The sequence below is a fragment of the Canis lupus genome, chromosome 8 (genome assembly GCF_003254725.2).
Source record: "Canis lupus dingo isolate Sandy chromosome 8, ASM325472v2, whole genome shotgun sequence".
Classification (NCBI taxonomy): domain Eukaryota; kingdom Metazoa; phylum Chordata; class Mammalia; order Carnivora; family Canidae; genus Canis; species Canis lupus.
The window spans coordinates 49071721-49088935 of NC_064250.1; the positions used below are offsets into that span (position 1 = coordinate 49071721).

The 17215-nt window shown below is 44.4% G+C and overlaps 1 protein-coding gene across 1 annotated transcript in view; it reads left to right on the plus strand.

Annotated features, from left to right (window-relative positions):
• Positions 1-1450: 1450 nt before the first annotated feature.
• Positions 1451-17215, plus strand: part of IFT43 (intraflagellar transport 43) — an 81776-nt gene continuing 66011 nt past the window's right edge. The window contains exons 1-2 of the mRNA XM_025442999.3: positions 1451-1603; positions 4705-4794. Of these exons, the coding sequence (XP_025298784.1) occupies positions 1550-1603; positions 4705-4794 (144 nt within the window). The 5' untranslated portion in view covers positions 1451-1549. The remainder of the gene's footprint in view (positions 1604-4704; positions 4795-17215) is intronic.

Consider the following 17215-nt stretch of genomic DNA (forward strand, 5'->3'; position numbering starts at 1 on the left):
GAGCCAGTATTTCATTTATCTTGGGTTTTGGCAATGAACATTTCTTCAGATTAAAATCTAACCGGGTATTCTCAGTGAGAATCCGATCCTAGGGGAAATCCCTAAAAGCAATTACCAGGGAGGAGACTGAGGTCCAGAGAGGGCTTTGCCTGGCCACACAGGTAGTTATCAGCAGCGCCAGGAAGAGACCGTCAACTCTTGGGACATGCAAGCAGTGCTATTGCTGTTGCAAGGCTAGCACATAACCCTACCCAGTAAACATGTGGATGACCAATTAAATTGAGTAATTTAAGAGGTATTTAAGAAGCTTGTAATCCAGCCTTAGGGGCTGCTACTCCCACTTTCAAGTCCTTGCTTTTTAGCAGTGGTTATCTAGACCTCACCCACAGCATGATATTGGGGATATTGCTCACTTTCAGGCCCATGAGATCATCTTCTGGGGGCCCTAGCTGACCAGTACCAGGGACCTGGCCATTGGTGTTGACTTGGGGATCTTACATGGAGAGTCAGTGAAGACTCAACTCGCTTGCCCCATTAGGTTGGCAATTTGAAGGACACCTTCCTCTGCTGACCTAGGAGTATGGCAGGCACCCAGTAATATGTGCGGGAGAAAAATACTCTTATAAGATCTGATATCAAAAAGGCATCAAGCTCTGCTGCTTGGCACTCAGGTGATTTCCCTCAAGCCACCTCTTTGCACCTTACAGTCCTCAATTGCTGGATAGAAGTATCACTGATGCTCACTTTGTGGAGTTGTTGGAGGGATTACTTGACTTTTTTTTTAAGATTTTATTTATTTATGATATATATAGAGAGAGAGGCAGAGACACAGGCAGAGGGAGAAGCAGGCTCCATGCCGGGAGCCCGATGTGGGACTCCATCCCAGGTCTCCAGGGTCACGCCCTGGGCCAAAGGCAGGTGTTGAACCGCTGAGCCACCCAGGGATCCCTGGATTACTTGACTTTTGAATGTTATCACTTAGGTATTTGACGTCTTGGTTCAGCCTCTCTGTAAACTTCTTGAAGGCAGAGATGATGTATTTTGCATGTTCCGTTAGAAACTATTTATTTGCCCCTGACCACTCCCCCCTCCTGTGAGCCTGTTTTCTTATCTGTCTGATGGAGATAAGAGACTCACCTTGTTTTTCACATAAGGTTATTATACCCTTCCCGTGAGCTAATAAGTCTTAAAGTCCTTTATTCATAGCGAAAGGCTATATAAATAGAAGGGATCGATTTAATCACTACTGTTACTGGTAGTGCTTTGTTCTTAATTAACACCTATTTAGAAAGAGCTACAAATGCAGACAGTTCCTAAAGGCTAATATATTTCTTTTTCACTGTCCCCTAGGAGCGACCTTAGCGGAATTTAACAGAAGTCAGACAAGGCAGTTTAGGAGAGTTTTGGGTTTAAATTCAAAGGGGGCTGCACAGAATCCAGGAATAATGTCGCGGATCCTTTAAATATGGAGATAAAGGGGGCGGAGCCGTCGCCAGGGACGCGACCGGGCCGCCGGGTTTCCAGGAAATGACGTCAGGCGGCCGCGGAGATGGAGGACCTGCTGGACCTCGGCGGGGAGCGGCGTCGCGGCTCGACCACCTCCGTGAGGACCGCCTTGGGGGCCGGGGGCTAGGATTTGGCGGGTGGGGAGGAGCGCGCTGGCCGCCCGGCTTCCCGGAGGCGCCCCGGCCTGGCGTGGCCGCGGTGGCCGCAGCGGGCGGGCGGGCGCGGGGTGAGGCCCGGGAAGAGGCGGCGGCAGCTGCCCCGCCCCCGGGGCGCGGTGCGCTCGGCCGCCGCGGGCCTGGGGTTTGCTCTCTGCGAACTTCTCTAAAAGCAGCAAGACGGGACCTGCCCCTGCCGGCCTCTGAGCCTCCAGCAGGCTCCGCTCTTAGAGCCCCCGGTGCTAGCACACCTGGAAGGAGCGTCTGCGGGGCTGCCCGGGGGCGCCCCGGCCAGGGTCGCGCTTGCACCCACCCTAGGGCTTCCCCCTGACATTTCTCGTGCCCGAAGTTCATGTCAGAACCGCAGTGTTTTACGCGTGGAAGGCAGGCTGGCAGGCCGGCTGAAGGGCCTCTTGTTGCCCGCAGTTCCCACGGGGTGGGGGTGGGGGTGGGGGTGGGTGGGCGTGACCTTAGGTTTATGATTTATAACGTGGAGTGGTGGCCAGGTGCTGGGGGGCCTGGAGGTCAAATGGAGTGTGAAGCTGCTTACTGGGGTTAAAAAAAAAAAAAAAGTTAACATCGTGTGTCAACTACTCAAGTTTCAAATATTAAACGAACCCTCCCCAACCTCGGTTTCCTTATCTCTAGAATGGAGATGTTATCTACTTCAAAGTGCTTCGGTGAAGGTGAAATGGAGTAGTGTATGGGAGGCATTTAATACAGTGCCTGGCACGTGCTAGGTTCTTAGAAGTTAGCTGCTGTGGCTTCTGAGGCTGTGATTTACCCACTTATGTACATTGTCAGTAGATCATTGATGTAGCTTCAAGACCCAGGCTTAATGTTGTTGAGCTCCATTACCATCCCATCAAGCCTCTTTCTTTCTTTCTTTCTTTCTTTCTTTCTTTCTTTCTTTCTTTCTTTCTTTCTTTCTTTCTTTCTTTCTTTTTTTCTTTCTTTCCTTCTTTCCTTCTTTTATTTATCAATGAGACACACACACACACACACACACACACACAGAAGCAGAGGGAGGAGCAGGCTCCATGGAGGGAGCCCAATGCGGGATTCGATCCTGGGACTCCAGGATCACACCCCAGGCCAAAGGCAGGCTCTAAACTGCCGAGCCACACGGGGATCCCCAGCATCAAGCCTTTCTTACCTTTAAAAATTTGTCAAGATCACAGTCCCTAGAAGATTGGGGCACGCAGCAGGTTTTTACTTTCTGCTATGGAAGCTCTAAGTGCTTTTGAAGGGCCCTGGTAAACATCAGCCGTCTTCCAAGGTCCTGGAGGCAAGAATATAGTGTTCTAGGATAAAGCAGGTTGCTTGACTGACCAAATAGAGTATCAGGTTACTGGGTCTTTCTGATATGTGAACTTGTTTTAGTCTCTGAGAATGTAGTTATGCATTCATGCTCTCAACAAATACTTACTGAGTTCTCACTGTGTATCAGGCACCGTGTTAGGTGCTGGAGCTATAGCAGTGAAAACAAAACAAAAAAAACCCCACAGGGGTACCTGGCTGGCTCAGTCTGGAGCATGCAACCCTTGATCTCAGGCCTCACGTTGGGTATAGAAATTATTTAGAAAAAATAAAGTCTTAAACAGCAACAACAAGCAGCAAAGTCCTTGTCCTCGGAGGGCTTACAATCCAGCAGGGGAAGATGGACAATCAACAGACTCTACATTTACAATAGATGTACATTTAAGTATAGTAAAGTAGTTTTGCTACAGGTCATTCCTGTGGATTTAGGCAGGATCTTCAAAAAGCTCAAAACCCTAAAATACTTAACAGTTATTAGAGAAACCATCTGTAAACTGCATTTAGAGACAAGATCATTGAATTTTTGTTTTGACACAACTACACGTAGTATGCCATGTTCTGATACTAAATGTTCGGATAAAGGGGAAAGAGTGATAGCCAAACGGGTGGAATTATCTGCCTTGGGAAGAAAATGGGTGGCTGCTCAGAAAGATGGTTTCCGTCATCCCTGGAACCTAAATTATTGATAAGAGTTGGAAAAGTAAGCAGTACATAGGGGTTTTTAGGCAACCCACGTGTAACCCCTCTCAGTGTATTGGTGCAGGCGGTTCTTAGAACATCTGAAAACTGAAACTCCAGCCTGAGATAGTGGAAAGAACTGAGGATCTGAAGGCAGAAGATTTTGCTCTTCAATTTACGTCTGCCACTTACCTGCCTTCTTGGGCCCTGCTTTCCACGTTTGTGAAATGGCCTCAGTCCTAGTCCCTGTGAGAATCCAGGGAAGCCACATCCAATGAGATCTAAAAGGGCTTATATTACTGCAGGTTTTAGAAAAGCCAACATATGAAAATAGAAATATTTCAGTATCCACTAGTCTGCCTAAGTAAAGTTTTCTTTCTGTGCTGGGAAGCATATTTGAGACACTGAGCCTCTACCCCAGGAAGGCTTTGGGAAACACCTGCAGATGGTTCATTTGATGACTCAGAATTTAAAGTGTTCTGATTTCGGAAGCTAATGTCTCAAAATTCTTGTAAGAGATTTCCTTTGCTATTTAGATGCACACGTCCAGTTAGTATATACATCAAAGCAAATGCTGTCTATATTTCTCTAGTACTAGTTGCCATGTATTTTAGGAATTCTTTCCCTGAAAAAGCCTTTTTAATAACAATTTCATGCCAAGCTGCAGCTTTGAAATGAGGCCTTTCTAGAATCCTGCATAGGAACGTGAGAGCCTTTACCACGTTCCCTGAGCTTTGGCATGAGATCTCTGTTCATTCTAAAGGAATGTCTGCGTGCATTTCTTTGGGTAGGAAATATCTATGGCAGTTAAAAGAGAAACGTGTGATCATTAATCCAGGAATTTTGTGTTTTCCTAGCAAATAGAAATGGTGTCAGGTGCTTTGTATTAAGTGTGTGGAGCATTTTTGAAAAATAGATTCAACTTATTCAAATCCCATCCTCCATGTCATCATAAATCCTGTCCTTGCTTACCTTCCCAGAATTCCCATCCTCATAGTGGCTCAAAGATGTTTAGGTCAGCAGTGCTCCTCATCTCTCCTTACAGGGGCCCAGGATGGGTCGCCGAGCTCAACAGGAATCAGCTCAAGTTGAGAATCACCTCAGTGGCAAGAACTCTTCAATTCTGACTGGAGAGGTGAGTATTTAAAAAAAAAAAAAAAAAGTTTTCCAAGAGTTAGTAATTACTTAATGAGCAAGGATTTGATATTCCATATTTCTTCTCTATAATGCCAGCCCTTCCTCCCATCTTGATTTGGGAATTCCCTTCCTTGGCGTTTGTCCTATTAGCAAGAAATGAAAGAGGAACGTTTTTCCTTTGATGCCAGAATAGTTTCTGTGCATTGCTTTATGTTCTCAGTGAAGAACATTCTTAGGTTCGCTGAAGCAGGGGACTGGGAAGTTTGAAAATCCAGTGGAAATCCAGGTTTTTATTTCTGCCGAATAGATGCCAGTGAGGCATGCTGGTGACGTAAGGTTGGATTACACAGCTGGACGTTTGCTCTCAGTGGTGACCTGCACTTGCTACAGTTTTCAGGCAGGAAGGGGATTAGTCCTGGCCTCGCTTTCCTGGAAACTTTTCTGAGTGGCCTGGAATTGTGGGAATTTATCCAGTTGCTCCGTGGAGGGTGGGTAATCCTGATGAGCAACGCTTTAAATGCCAGGGCACTATTTTTGGCAGTTTACTCACAGCCCCTTTGCACCTTCCTGTCCATTTGAACAAATTTTACTCTTTTCAAGAGTCAGTTTTAGGATAATTTGTCTGTCAGCTCTTCCTGACTTCCCTGGGCTACCTTAGGGACCCTTCTCCTTGGTGCCCATAGCGTGTCTTACAGGACATCTATATGTTCTCACATTGCACGCTAATTTTTTTTTATGTATCTGTCGGCCCCACTAGACAGTGAGTTCCCACACAGCAGGACACGGCTTCTCAGTTACCTAGTTCATTGGCCATGGTAGGTGTAAAGTAGATGAGGGGATCTACACTGAGAAGCCTAAGGAGCTAGGCAGGTGCATTAGCAAAGCATGCTGGGGACAATACATAGGGACACTTACTTATGTATCGCATAGGTAGGAATATTCTTCACTTTCTTTTGCGTAGAAAGTAAGTACTCCAGCATTTCTGTAAGCATTCCACATGGTTTTTAAATTTATCTTTTACTTTCTCACTTACTGTAGAAATGTGGGTGCAGGGAATCATTACTTTCAGATAACAGTCATGCCAGCACAGAGGAGCTGGTGGCTGACCCTTGGCCTCATTGCCTGGAGACAGAGGGAGAGTCTGGGAGTTGGACTGAAGGAACCAGAGGTCACATGTCCCCTGTAAAGAGGTAACCACTATCTAGCTAAAGCTGACTGATGCTGTGGGGAATACAGGCCCAGTATTGCCAGATCCTCTGATTTTCTGAGAGATGCTGGCAATCTAAAATTTTATGAGAAAGCAACACGTTTTTACAGGTTAGCAACTAAGTATAACAATTAAATCATCCAGAAGAGCTGGATTAGGCCTGAGGGTTGTCCATGTATGACTTTGGCCACTGCCCATATATTATAGTGCTTATTACATTGTACTCTAATTGTTTCCATGACTGACTCCCTAGTAAGAGGTGAGTTTTTGGGAGGCAGCCTGTCACTCACAGTACCTAGCACAGGCATGCAGCTGACAGCACGGGGTCAGGGGTGAAGTACACAATGTGCAATGAGGGCCATCACAGGCTGGGGAAGAGTGTTGCAGGATGGGGGATGGGTAGGTAGTGGTGCACTGGAGGCCCAGTTAAGGGGGACGGTGGTATAATGTAAGAAGATGGTGAAAGAACACATATCCCACCCAACCCTGGGCCTCAGGGAGCTTGAACTACAGTAGTGTATGTCTTCTGAGAGCAAACTAGGTTAATGGAAGTCTCCTCTTGGCCTCTGGCCACTTTAGACTGCAAACATAGGAAGATCCATCCCAATAGCAAATCTTTCAGTCATTCGTTCAACAAAGTAGTTATGGAAGGTTACTATGTGCCGGGCACCATTGCAGAGAGTTGGCATATTTCAGTGAACAAAAGAAACAAAAATCTCCTGTCATAATGGAACTTAGATTCCTGTGGTCACTGGCAGCCAGAAAGACTACTCACACATCTTATAATTGTGAAGGAGGTTCCAGCCACCTGTAGGGGTTAGGTGATGGCCTTGTGGTGGGCTGGGATATTCTGGAATGATGTGATGGTCCTGAGGCCCTGTGTAACCCCCACACCAAATCAGCTTCTAGGCTGGGTCAGCTTCTAGGCATTGTTCACCTACCCATCACCTTCCCTTTGGCTCCCAGGGGAGAGTCAGTACTGTGAGCAGCTAACTTCCAAGTCATAGACTGTGATGAACTTTTAAGGATTTCAGCCTTTCTGGAATGCCCGACATTTACCTCTGGGCTTTATCATTTTCCTGGGAGAGCATGCTGAAAAGTCATTCTGTTCTTCACCCAGTTGGTGCCTCTGACAGTGACATGCCAGTCAGAATTTCAAGATTCCTTCTTTCCCTGGGTTGATTGAGGTTTAAAGTGGTGTGGGCAACCTCCCCCGGGGCCAGATGCTCACTGTGCTGTGTGGGACTTTTTGGCTGTTTCTTTCTAAAATTAGATCCCGAGACTTTTGTGTGTGCCCATTTACATTCCAATTCTGAGTGTATGACCTGATGTATTTATTTTTGTCCTCTTGCTAACTATATTCTAGGGTGAAGCCACCCATGAAAATGTAAACATGGTACCTGGGGGCTATCAGACATACAGTAGAATTTCTGTAGAATTAAGTAGGAATGTTTGTTTTGAGGCAAGGTGGTGGGGTTGGGCGTTCTGGTGGAGGAAGCAGAGAGGCAGTCTGCTGGAGTAGAGAGAACACAGGGCTTGGCACCAGAAAACCGGGGCTTGCTTGAGACCTGGCTCTGCTAATTGCCTGGATCTTGAACAAGTCTACTAATCTCTCTAATCCCCTATTTCACTATCTGTCAAGGGATGGTAACCACACCACCAGGTTGATGTGGGGATTCAGAGAGAGGTGCCTCTGACAGTGCTTCAGTAAACTGAAAAGCACTGCACACACGTGTGTTTGTTCAGTAAACTAGTGAATAGGTGATGATTGGACAGTGCTTTGCCATTTTTATTAAAGGGCAGTCACATAGGAAGATGGGAGCCTGATCTCTTGTCAAACTGACTTGGAAGTCTCTTCGGAGGATCTGACTCATGTTCCATAGGTAGACTAGTAGTGATCCAAGGCAGTTTTTATGTTTTTCTGGGTGCAGTGAGCATTCCTTATGAAGAGTGGATAAGAGCACAGGCCTTGGGGTCATCGATGCCTGGATTGAAATCCTGGCTTGGCCACACATGAACCCTAGGACTTAAGAGGTTATTCAACCTCTTTCATTCCCCCAACTTTTTTTTTTTTTTAGGATTTATTTTTTAGAAAGAGAGCTCATGTGAGCGAGCACAGGCAGGGTAGGCGCAGAAGGAGAGAGAGAGGGTCTCAAGCAGACTCTTCGCTGAGCCCATCATGGGGCTCAATCTCACAACCCTGAGATCATGACCTGAGGCCAAACCAAGAGTCAGACGCCCAACGGACTGAGCCCCCCAGGCGCCCCGGGCATGATTTTTCTAAGAGCAAGAAGTCCAATGGAGAGCAGAGCAGGGTAGGTGTAGTCACTGGGCAACATCCTGCATTACCCTGGCCCCTTCTCTCTTCCTGCTCCACCGTCTGGAGCCTGTGACTTGCTCCCATGGCTGCAAGATGGCTGGTTGTTCCCCAGAGATCAGATCTGCATTCTAGGCAGGAAGAGGGGCAATAGTTGAAGAGTTCAAAGTGCATGTCCACTACGTTTGTTCTTTCTTATGAGGAAAACAGTAGCCAGAGACCTCACCACGGAGACTTCTAGTTACATTTTGTTGGTCAGAACTGGCTCTTAAAACCACCTTGAGGTTTGAGGGACCTTTCAACAAGGTGTGTTGCCACAGCCATAACATTGGGGTTTTGGGTCAGGAAGAAAGGCTGTCAAGTAGTAGGCAACTTGCAACTGACGTGCCATAATTTTTTTAAAAATAGAATTCAGGGGATCCCTGGGTGGCTCAGCGGTTTGGCGCCTGCCTTTGGCCCAGGGCGCGATCCTGGAGTCCCGAGATCGAGTCCCACGTCAGGCTCCCTGCATGGAGCCTGCCTCTCCCTCTGCCTGTGTCTCTGCCTCTCTCTCTCTCTATGTCTATCATAAATAAATAAAATCTTAAAAAAAAAAGAATTACTTTAAAAAAATAATAAAAATAAAAATAGAATTCATATAAAGGTTTTCATCATAGATTTAGGTATGACAGGGAAGAATTATTTTTAGTAGTAACAACAAAAAATCCACATTCTTCTCCAGAGTTCTCATTTAAAGTTGTGCAGAGAGATCAGTGAAAAATTATATACCTTGAAATTCCAGGATACCGGACTGAGTTGCCTTTGCCAACTCTTCTGGATCTTTTCCTTCTGCCCCTTTTCTCTGTAACCTCTTGGGGCTCTTTGCCTTGACCTTTGGCTCACTTCCCAAGTGGTTAAATGTTTCCTCCTTCTCTAAGAGGAGAGGGAATGTCTCTTTATTTGCCTGGTCATCCTGTAAATTTCAAATAATTTGGAAGAGCTCCAACTATCTACTACTATCCAACTATCTACTAGCTCCAACTATCTACTGAGTAACCTGAGAGATGAGCTCTCCATGTAGTTTCACTAGCTCAGAGTTGGTTAGAGTTGTACCTGCTTCTTTCGGGTTGTCCTAAAGAAGTTAGGTAATGCACGTAAAGTGTCATAGCACAGTCTCCGGCTCACAGGAATCTCAAGAAAGGACAAGCATTAAGAAAGTTTATGACTGCAGTCTTCTGCTTTTTGGGGTTTGGGGGCCGCCTGTCACAAATCAGGCTCAGATTACTGGATGCAGAGTTCAGCTGGCAGTTTAGGTTGGTATTGTGGGTTACTGAGAATTTTATCGAGAAGTAGTTCCATGACGGGTATCTACACGTCTGCAATGTAGAACTTTCTCTGGTCTGGGCAGCTCTGAGAATCAAACTGAATTTCTCTGCTTGATTTTTCACTTTCTGTTGATTCAAATGATTCTGCTCTTACACAGCTCCTTCAGGAAAAGACCATAAAGTTACACTACCATATAATGGGATTGGTGAAAAGTAATCTCGGACAAAACTTGTTTAGGTCTGGCCTATCTTTGGGATAAGCACTTATCCTCCTCTTCATGGCTTAACTTTTAGTTTGCAGACTGTCTTTTTAATAATTTTGGCTTATGTTGGCCTGATTGCTATCCGTCTGTTAACTGCATGCAGTGTCCTGGGTAAGCCTCATGGTAGCTCTGGACATGGGTACTCCTCTTACCTTATTTCAGCTATGAAGACTCTGAGACTTTGAGGGGTTGGATGACTGGTCCAGTGTCACTGAGCTCATTTCTGACTCTAATCTAGTCTCTGTGACTCCTGCTAGGTTGGTAGACACACACACCTCCCAGCAGAGAAAGGCTTTTGGAGAAGAGCAGACAGGCTTTTGGGTTACTCCTTTGGAATCCTTCTGGAGCAGGAGTAGGTTCTCACTTGATGACCCTTGTTCATCCACTTGTCTGGAGAAATGTTTGAGTCACAGCTGTTCCCTTTCTCTCCACCCTCCACCTCCCCCCCCACCCCCAATCCCTTCAGTGTTCCTCCTAGGACGCAGAACTGAAAGTTAGCCAGATTCTCTCGCAGGAATCTGAGCAATGCTGTTGGGCTCATGTTCCCAAATTAGGCCAATTTCCTCATCCCTCAGCAGCTTCACTCAGCTGGAGCTCCCTCGGCGCTTTGCATGACGTCTCTCGCCCTCCGCCTGTTCCCTGACTACTCTGCCAACCAGGCAGCTATTTTCAGCCCCATAGGGTTATCTGCTGACCCTTTTTGGTGACATTTTTCTTCTTTCTCACAAAAATAACTTTCCTGATTGGTCACATTTTTCAGCCTTTTTCGTAGGCGCACTCCAATGGGCTGGATTGAATGATGCTTCTGATAACGTCGTTGAGTAGGGATGCAGGGAATTTGATGTAGAACTGTTTGTGAGGAATGTGTTTTCCACACTTCATATTTATGTCGTGCTTTGCATGCTTCAGTTTTGAACTCTCTCTTAGGGTGGGCGATGCACATCACTCACTATCCCTAGGGCCGCCACTGTGTGGGAGGGAATGTCAACTGAGGGTAGAGCCTGCCATTGGAAATAGCATCCTGAGATTCTCTTCTAGTGCCTGGCTCTTTCATTGTCCTAGCACGACACGCTTGGATAGCTTATGACTCATTTTGCTATCTATAAAGGCAGAGAGAGTCACCCTTGCTGAACTTCAGCAGGTCCCAGATTGAAAGGTGGTGCTTGAACAGCACTTGAAGGTCCTCTTTGACACCCGTGGACAGGGTTAGGTGAGAAATATTTGTAGAGTTTAGCCCAGTGCCCCACATTAGCTATTGTTCTTGTGATCTGCAGAACCTGAGAAGTAGACAGGATTATCATCTTGTCTTTATTACCCCCCTCTGCCAAACATTAGGTATATACCCTAGGCAAGTTCCTTACCAATCCTAAGCCTGGTTCCTCAGCTCAACAGATCACATGGAGATAACAGTAGTAGCTATCTATTAGTGTTGTTGGAAGATTAAATAAGAAAATGTATAAAGCTCTTCCAATAGTGCCTGGCATATGTTATTACTGTTTATCCATGTTATGGATAAGGTATTATCCAGTTAGCTTCAATTGCAGTTCTGTTCAAGATAATGGAGGTATTCATATATCTTAGAACTAACTGGCCCTTAGGACCAGAAACATTTGGACAAGGAGCCCTTTTGGTGAGAATTCTTTGTGCCACTTGAGACCTATTTTATTTGTTTCCTCTGGTGACACTTCTCCCTCTGCAACAGACCAGTTATCTGCTAGTCTCTTTCTTCTTTCCAAAACCCAACCCTCTATGTAGAGGTTGTCAGTCTTTCCAAAGAATAATCTTTAATTGCTGGTTTATATCATTCTGTCATTCTGGGGAAATATGGGTAGAAAATGAGGAGGGCAAGAGTGACCTTGGTGACTTCAGTTACCTTTGAGCAGAAGGTAATATCTATTAATTTTTTTCATTCATTCGCTTGTGAAACTGGCTTGAGAATTTTCTACATGCCAGACATTGTGCTTGGAGCTGGCAATATAGTAATAAACCTGACATTCTCCCTGTCCTCTCAGAACTTTGATCTGGAGGCTGCAGAGAAGTAAGTGCCAGATGGGGGTGAACACAGAAAAATACAGGAATACCTACATTGAGCCTTTTTTATTCTGGGGGACATCCAGAAAGATTGTCGAGGAAAAAATCATGCTTGAGGTGAGACTGCAAGGATGAGTAGATGTGAGCCCAGGGAAGGGGCAGAGAAAATTATACTCCCAAGTGGAGGGATGAGCATATGCCAAGTCATGGAGGTAAGGGAGAAAGCATGGCATTGCCAGGTTTCTTAGAGGAGCAGTTGACCCTACCAGTGATGGAGCGATGGTTGGAAGTGACTTTTGCAAGCAATGAAATGGTTCTCAAATATTCTAAAACTAGCTCCCTTGTATTTTTCGACAAATGAACAATATGAGGCCAAGGTTTTTTATATGACACTAAAATAATTGGTAATATTGTGATAATATATATATTTGACCTTTCTGTGGTTTTCTAGCCTTTCATTGATGAATCTTCAGTGCAGCCATTACACTCCACTGTATGTGTTTATGTTTACTGGTCAAGAAAAATTCAAAGGTGTGCCAACTACGGTATTGCTGACTTGTAGCTCTCCTGGCTTATCTTTTTTTTTTTAAGATTTTATTTATTTATTCCTGAGAGACACAGAGAGAAAGAGAGAGAGAGAGAGAGAAAGAGAGAGAATGAGGCTGAGACACAGGCAGAGGGAGAAGCAGGCTCATGCAGAGAGCCGGACATGGGACCTGACCCCAGGTCTCCAGGACCACGCCCTAGACTGAAGGTGGCGCTAAACCGCTGAGCCACCGGGGCTGCCCAGTGGCTTATCCTTTATAAGGACAAGCTCAGTAGACTAGTAGTTTACAGTGTTCACACTTCATTTGTATCTTGAAAATTCTTAGTTTCCTCTGAGAATTTTTCTGTATGTAGATTGTTGTTCTCATATATAGATATAGATATATACGTGTATATATATATACACACACACATATATATATTCTTTATTTATATATATATATTCTTTGTATGAGCTATATATAGATCCTAGGAACCCTGGAGAGAAATCTGCCCACTATGGAAGTAACATTGAGGGGATCCCTGGGTGGCTTTAGTGCCTGTCTTCAGCCCAGGGCATGATCCTGGAATCCTGGGATTGAGTCCCGCATTGGGCTCCCTGCATGGAGCCTGCTTCTCCTCTGCCTGTGTCTCTGCCTCTCTCTCTCTGTCTCTCATGAATAATAAATAAAATCTTTTTTTTTAAAAAAAAAGGAATTAACATTGAATTAGTCATGATCTGATAGGATTTAGAACATGTCCTTTAATTTCACAAAATAAGAGACTAAGTATTCCAAATTCTGCTATTATAAGTATATATGCTAGATGCTTAATAAAAATATATGTACATGAATCAATGATACAGACCAAATTGGTGGCTATGACAGATTGCTACTGCATTGCCTCAGGAGGATGAGAGCCTGCAGCTCAGCATTCTTAATTGGTATTAAAAGAACATACTTCTGATTTAACAACACAGGTCGTACCTACTTATGACCCAATTCAAGAGACTTCAGATTCCGTTGTAATGTCAAAATTTGGTATGACTCCTTTTTGGAATAAGTAGAATACTGGCTTTTGTTCAGAGATCTTTTTTTTTTTTTTTTTTTGGTATGTGAAAATTTTCATGATAATGATACTTTTGTTGTAATGAGAATTGACTTATATTCAGACAAGAGTCCCAGAGCAAAGATTTTTCAGAATCTATGGCTATAAATACCATCCTATTAGGGAAAAAAGTATCAAGAATTGGCAAACTGGTTTAAGCCTCTATTAACTTACCTGAACTGTAGCAGTTTGCCTATGACTGGACTCTTCTGTTTTGTTTCTGCCATCCTACAACTCAGCTAGAGTGGTCTAATAAAAATGTGCATCATTCATTTCATACTCAAAACCCTTTAATAGATTCCCATTGTATTTAGGATTAAAAAAAATCCTAAGGGTGCCTGACTGGCTCACTCAGTAAAACATGCCACTCTCAATCTTGGGGATCATGAGTTCAAGCCTCACATTGGAGAGCTCACTAAAAAAAAGGAAAAAAAATCCTGATCCTTACCTGAACCTGTATGATTTGGTACTTGCCTACATCTCCCTCCTCATTTCACACCTGCCACCTTACTGTAGCTTCATCGAGTTTCACTTTGCTTATGAAGTTCCTTACTTATTCTAGTTCCCTAGAATACTATAGTTCAATAGAATGGACAGGACTGGAGTGGATCCCTAGAATATTCATCCCTAGTCTTGCCTGGGCTGACCCCTACTTCTCTTCTCTACTTGGTTCAGCATGAATATCACTCCTTTTTTTTTTTTTTTTAAAGATTTATTTATTTATTCATGAGAGACACAGACTGAGGGAAAGAGAGAGACAGAGACATAGGCAGAGGGAGAAGCAGGCTCCTCGCAGGGAGCCTGATGTGGGACCTGATCCTGGGTCCTGGGATCACGATCTGAGCTGAAGGCAGGTGCCCAACCATTGAGCCACCCAGGCATCCCAGTATCACTCCTTTTTAAATAAGAATATTACCCTTCTCATTACCTCTCTAGCTTTTTTTTAAAAAAACTTTTTCTATCATTTCATCTGCAGTTTGTAATTATTTTTGTATAATTATATATGTCCTTGTCCCTCACTAATTGCAAGCTCTAGAAGTGCCTGTTCTGCTCCGCCTGAGCCTGTCACTTTGTAGGTCCTCAGTAAGGTACTTGTCCAGTGAATGACGGACAGGTGAGGGGGGATGTTACGTTCAGTGTAGAGACAGATTAGCTTGAGAGAGCTGGAGACGTCCAAGAAGCTTTGCTGGAGTGCATGCTTTGGACTGGGCTCTGAGCTGGAGGTAGAGATTTGGGAGTCAGTATTGAGGTGGTAAATAGAAGCCCAGCTCTGTTAAGGGAGAGTTTATAGAATAAGAAAACAGGCCTTTGGACAGAATCAAAGGAACACACAGCCAAAGAATGTCTCACAAAAAGGAGTTGAGGAGGAGGACCTGCCAGAGTGGGGAGGGGAAACGCAGGCACCTGTGGGGTCCGGGAGCCAAGGTAAGGAGGAAGGGTCAGGAGTATTTGATGTCACTAAGAAGGCCTGAGCAGCATCTGTTGGATTTAGCAATAGGATGGTCTCTGAGATTTCACATGAAAATGCATGGCTGTTTTGAAAAGGTATGTCTGTGTCCCACCTGTCTTGCTTATGGTGGCTTATGTACCTTACTTTGGGAAACAGTTAACTCAAACCTGGCCAAGTGAGTGAAAAGAAGAGGTCAGTGCCCAGAGACATTTTTAAGAGAAGACAGATAGGATGTGGGAGCAGATTGGTTGTTGGAGGCAGGAGCAAGGACAGTCTGGAGTTCACCCTGCATGTAGTGAGCATGACTGAATAGATACTGATAACTTTGAGACTGAGTGTTTAAGAGTCTCAGTCGTGGGGGAAGCAAGAAGGGATTGTAGTTTCAGTTCAGGGCGTGTTGAATTTGAGTTGCCCTCAGGATTTTTAAAGAGGTCTGTCAAGTAAACAGTTGAAAATGTGGTCTGGAGCTTAAGAGAAAAAGTTGAAAACTAGTGATAACTGATGTGGGAGTCATCAGGACTGGAACATCTAAGAACATACTGGAAAAACTTCTCATTCCTGTGGGTAGCTCACAGACCTTTCATGATTTCCAGATGCAAATACGTGAGGATTTCTTTTTAAATTTTTTTAAAAGATTTTATTTATTTATTTATTCATAAGAGACACAGAGACAGAGAGGCAGAGACATAGGCAGAGGGAGAAGCAGGCTCCATGCAGGGAGCTGGAGATGCAGGACTCCATCCCTGGACCTCAGGATCACGACCTGAGTCAAAGGCAGGTAGATACTCAACTGCTGAGCCACCCAGGCGTCCCAGTGCATGAGGATTTTAAACAGAAGAGCTACGATCAAATTAGCTTTTTATTGTTATTATTATTTTATTTATTTATTTATTTATTTATTTATTTATTTATTTATTTATTTATTTATTTTAGAGAAAGGGCACATGTAAGCAGGGGATAGGGGACAGAGGCAGAGAGAGAGAAGAGAGAGAGAGAATATCCCAAGCAGGCTCCATGCCCAGTGTGGAGCGCGACACAGGCCTCAGCCTCAACCCTGAAATCATGAGCTGAGCTGAAATCAAGAGTTGGATGCTTAACCCACTGAGCCCCCCCGGCACCCCTATTATTATTTTTTTAATTTGCAATTTATAAGGAGCACTTTGGCAAGCATTGGTCATGAATGGATCCAGGTTTTGGGGACCCTGAGACTTACATAGTTTGAAGGCCTTATTTAAGAAAAATAAGTCAGAATTATGGGCTCCAAATGAGCTATGAAAGTACATACTTATTTATAAGGAGAAAAGAAATCATAAATCATAGCTAATTTACGAGAGCAATGGAGATTCAGATGTCTTTCTTAGGAGAGCTTGTTAGGCAGTGTACAAGAAACACTTACATAGAAAATGCCTCCTGATAGCATCCCTTTCCTGTCTAGAATACTCTGAAACTGCTAAGAGCCCATGCCGGTATGGAGTACAGATTGGAGGTAAGTGAGGCTGAACCAGGGAGGATCCAGCTGAAAGAAGGAGGGGACTGGATATTTCAGGGATGGAGCAGTTCTAGTTATGACATATTGGAATAAGTAGCAAGGTCATTGGTGTTTAAGGAGTCAGGGAATTCCCAGGCTGAGCATTGGATTGAACTGTTGATATGAGCATTGACTTTGCTTAGAGCAGTTGTGGATCAGTAACACCCCAATTTTTTATCAGTCTGCTCAGTGCGGTTGTTGTGATGGACACGAAGAAGGAAGGAAAGGCCATGCAGCCAAACGATATGAGTTTCAGGAGAAGTATTCCACAAAAATTTGGAAGACTAATGGTCTCGAGTGAGCCTCCCCCGGGGTCCTGGTTTGTGGAGTTTTACAAAATGAATAGGCTCTACTTGAAAGAACTGCCAGAGAAAAGACTTCCATGGGGGAAGGCTGAGATTTTGGAGAGGTGAGGAGATGGAAATGGTGTGCTGTGAATAAAGAATATCCAGTGGGTTAGGAACCAGAAGATTGTGATCAGAAGGCCTCATTGAAATCATTAGTTAGGCTAGATTTCTTCTCATTACATAGCATGTCAATAATTACCAAGAGGGAGCAGAACGATAGTAAAATATTTTTTTAATAATGGTATTTTACAGGAAACGGGTACTGACTGATGTTGAATGTCATTGACAATGGACTGAAACATTTTTGGTCACATGCCTTTACCCAGTATAATAGAGAATT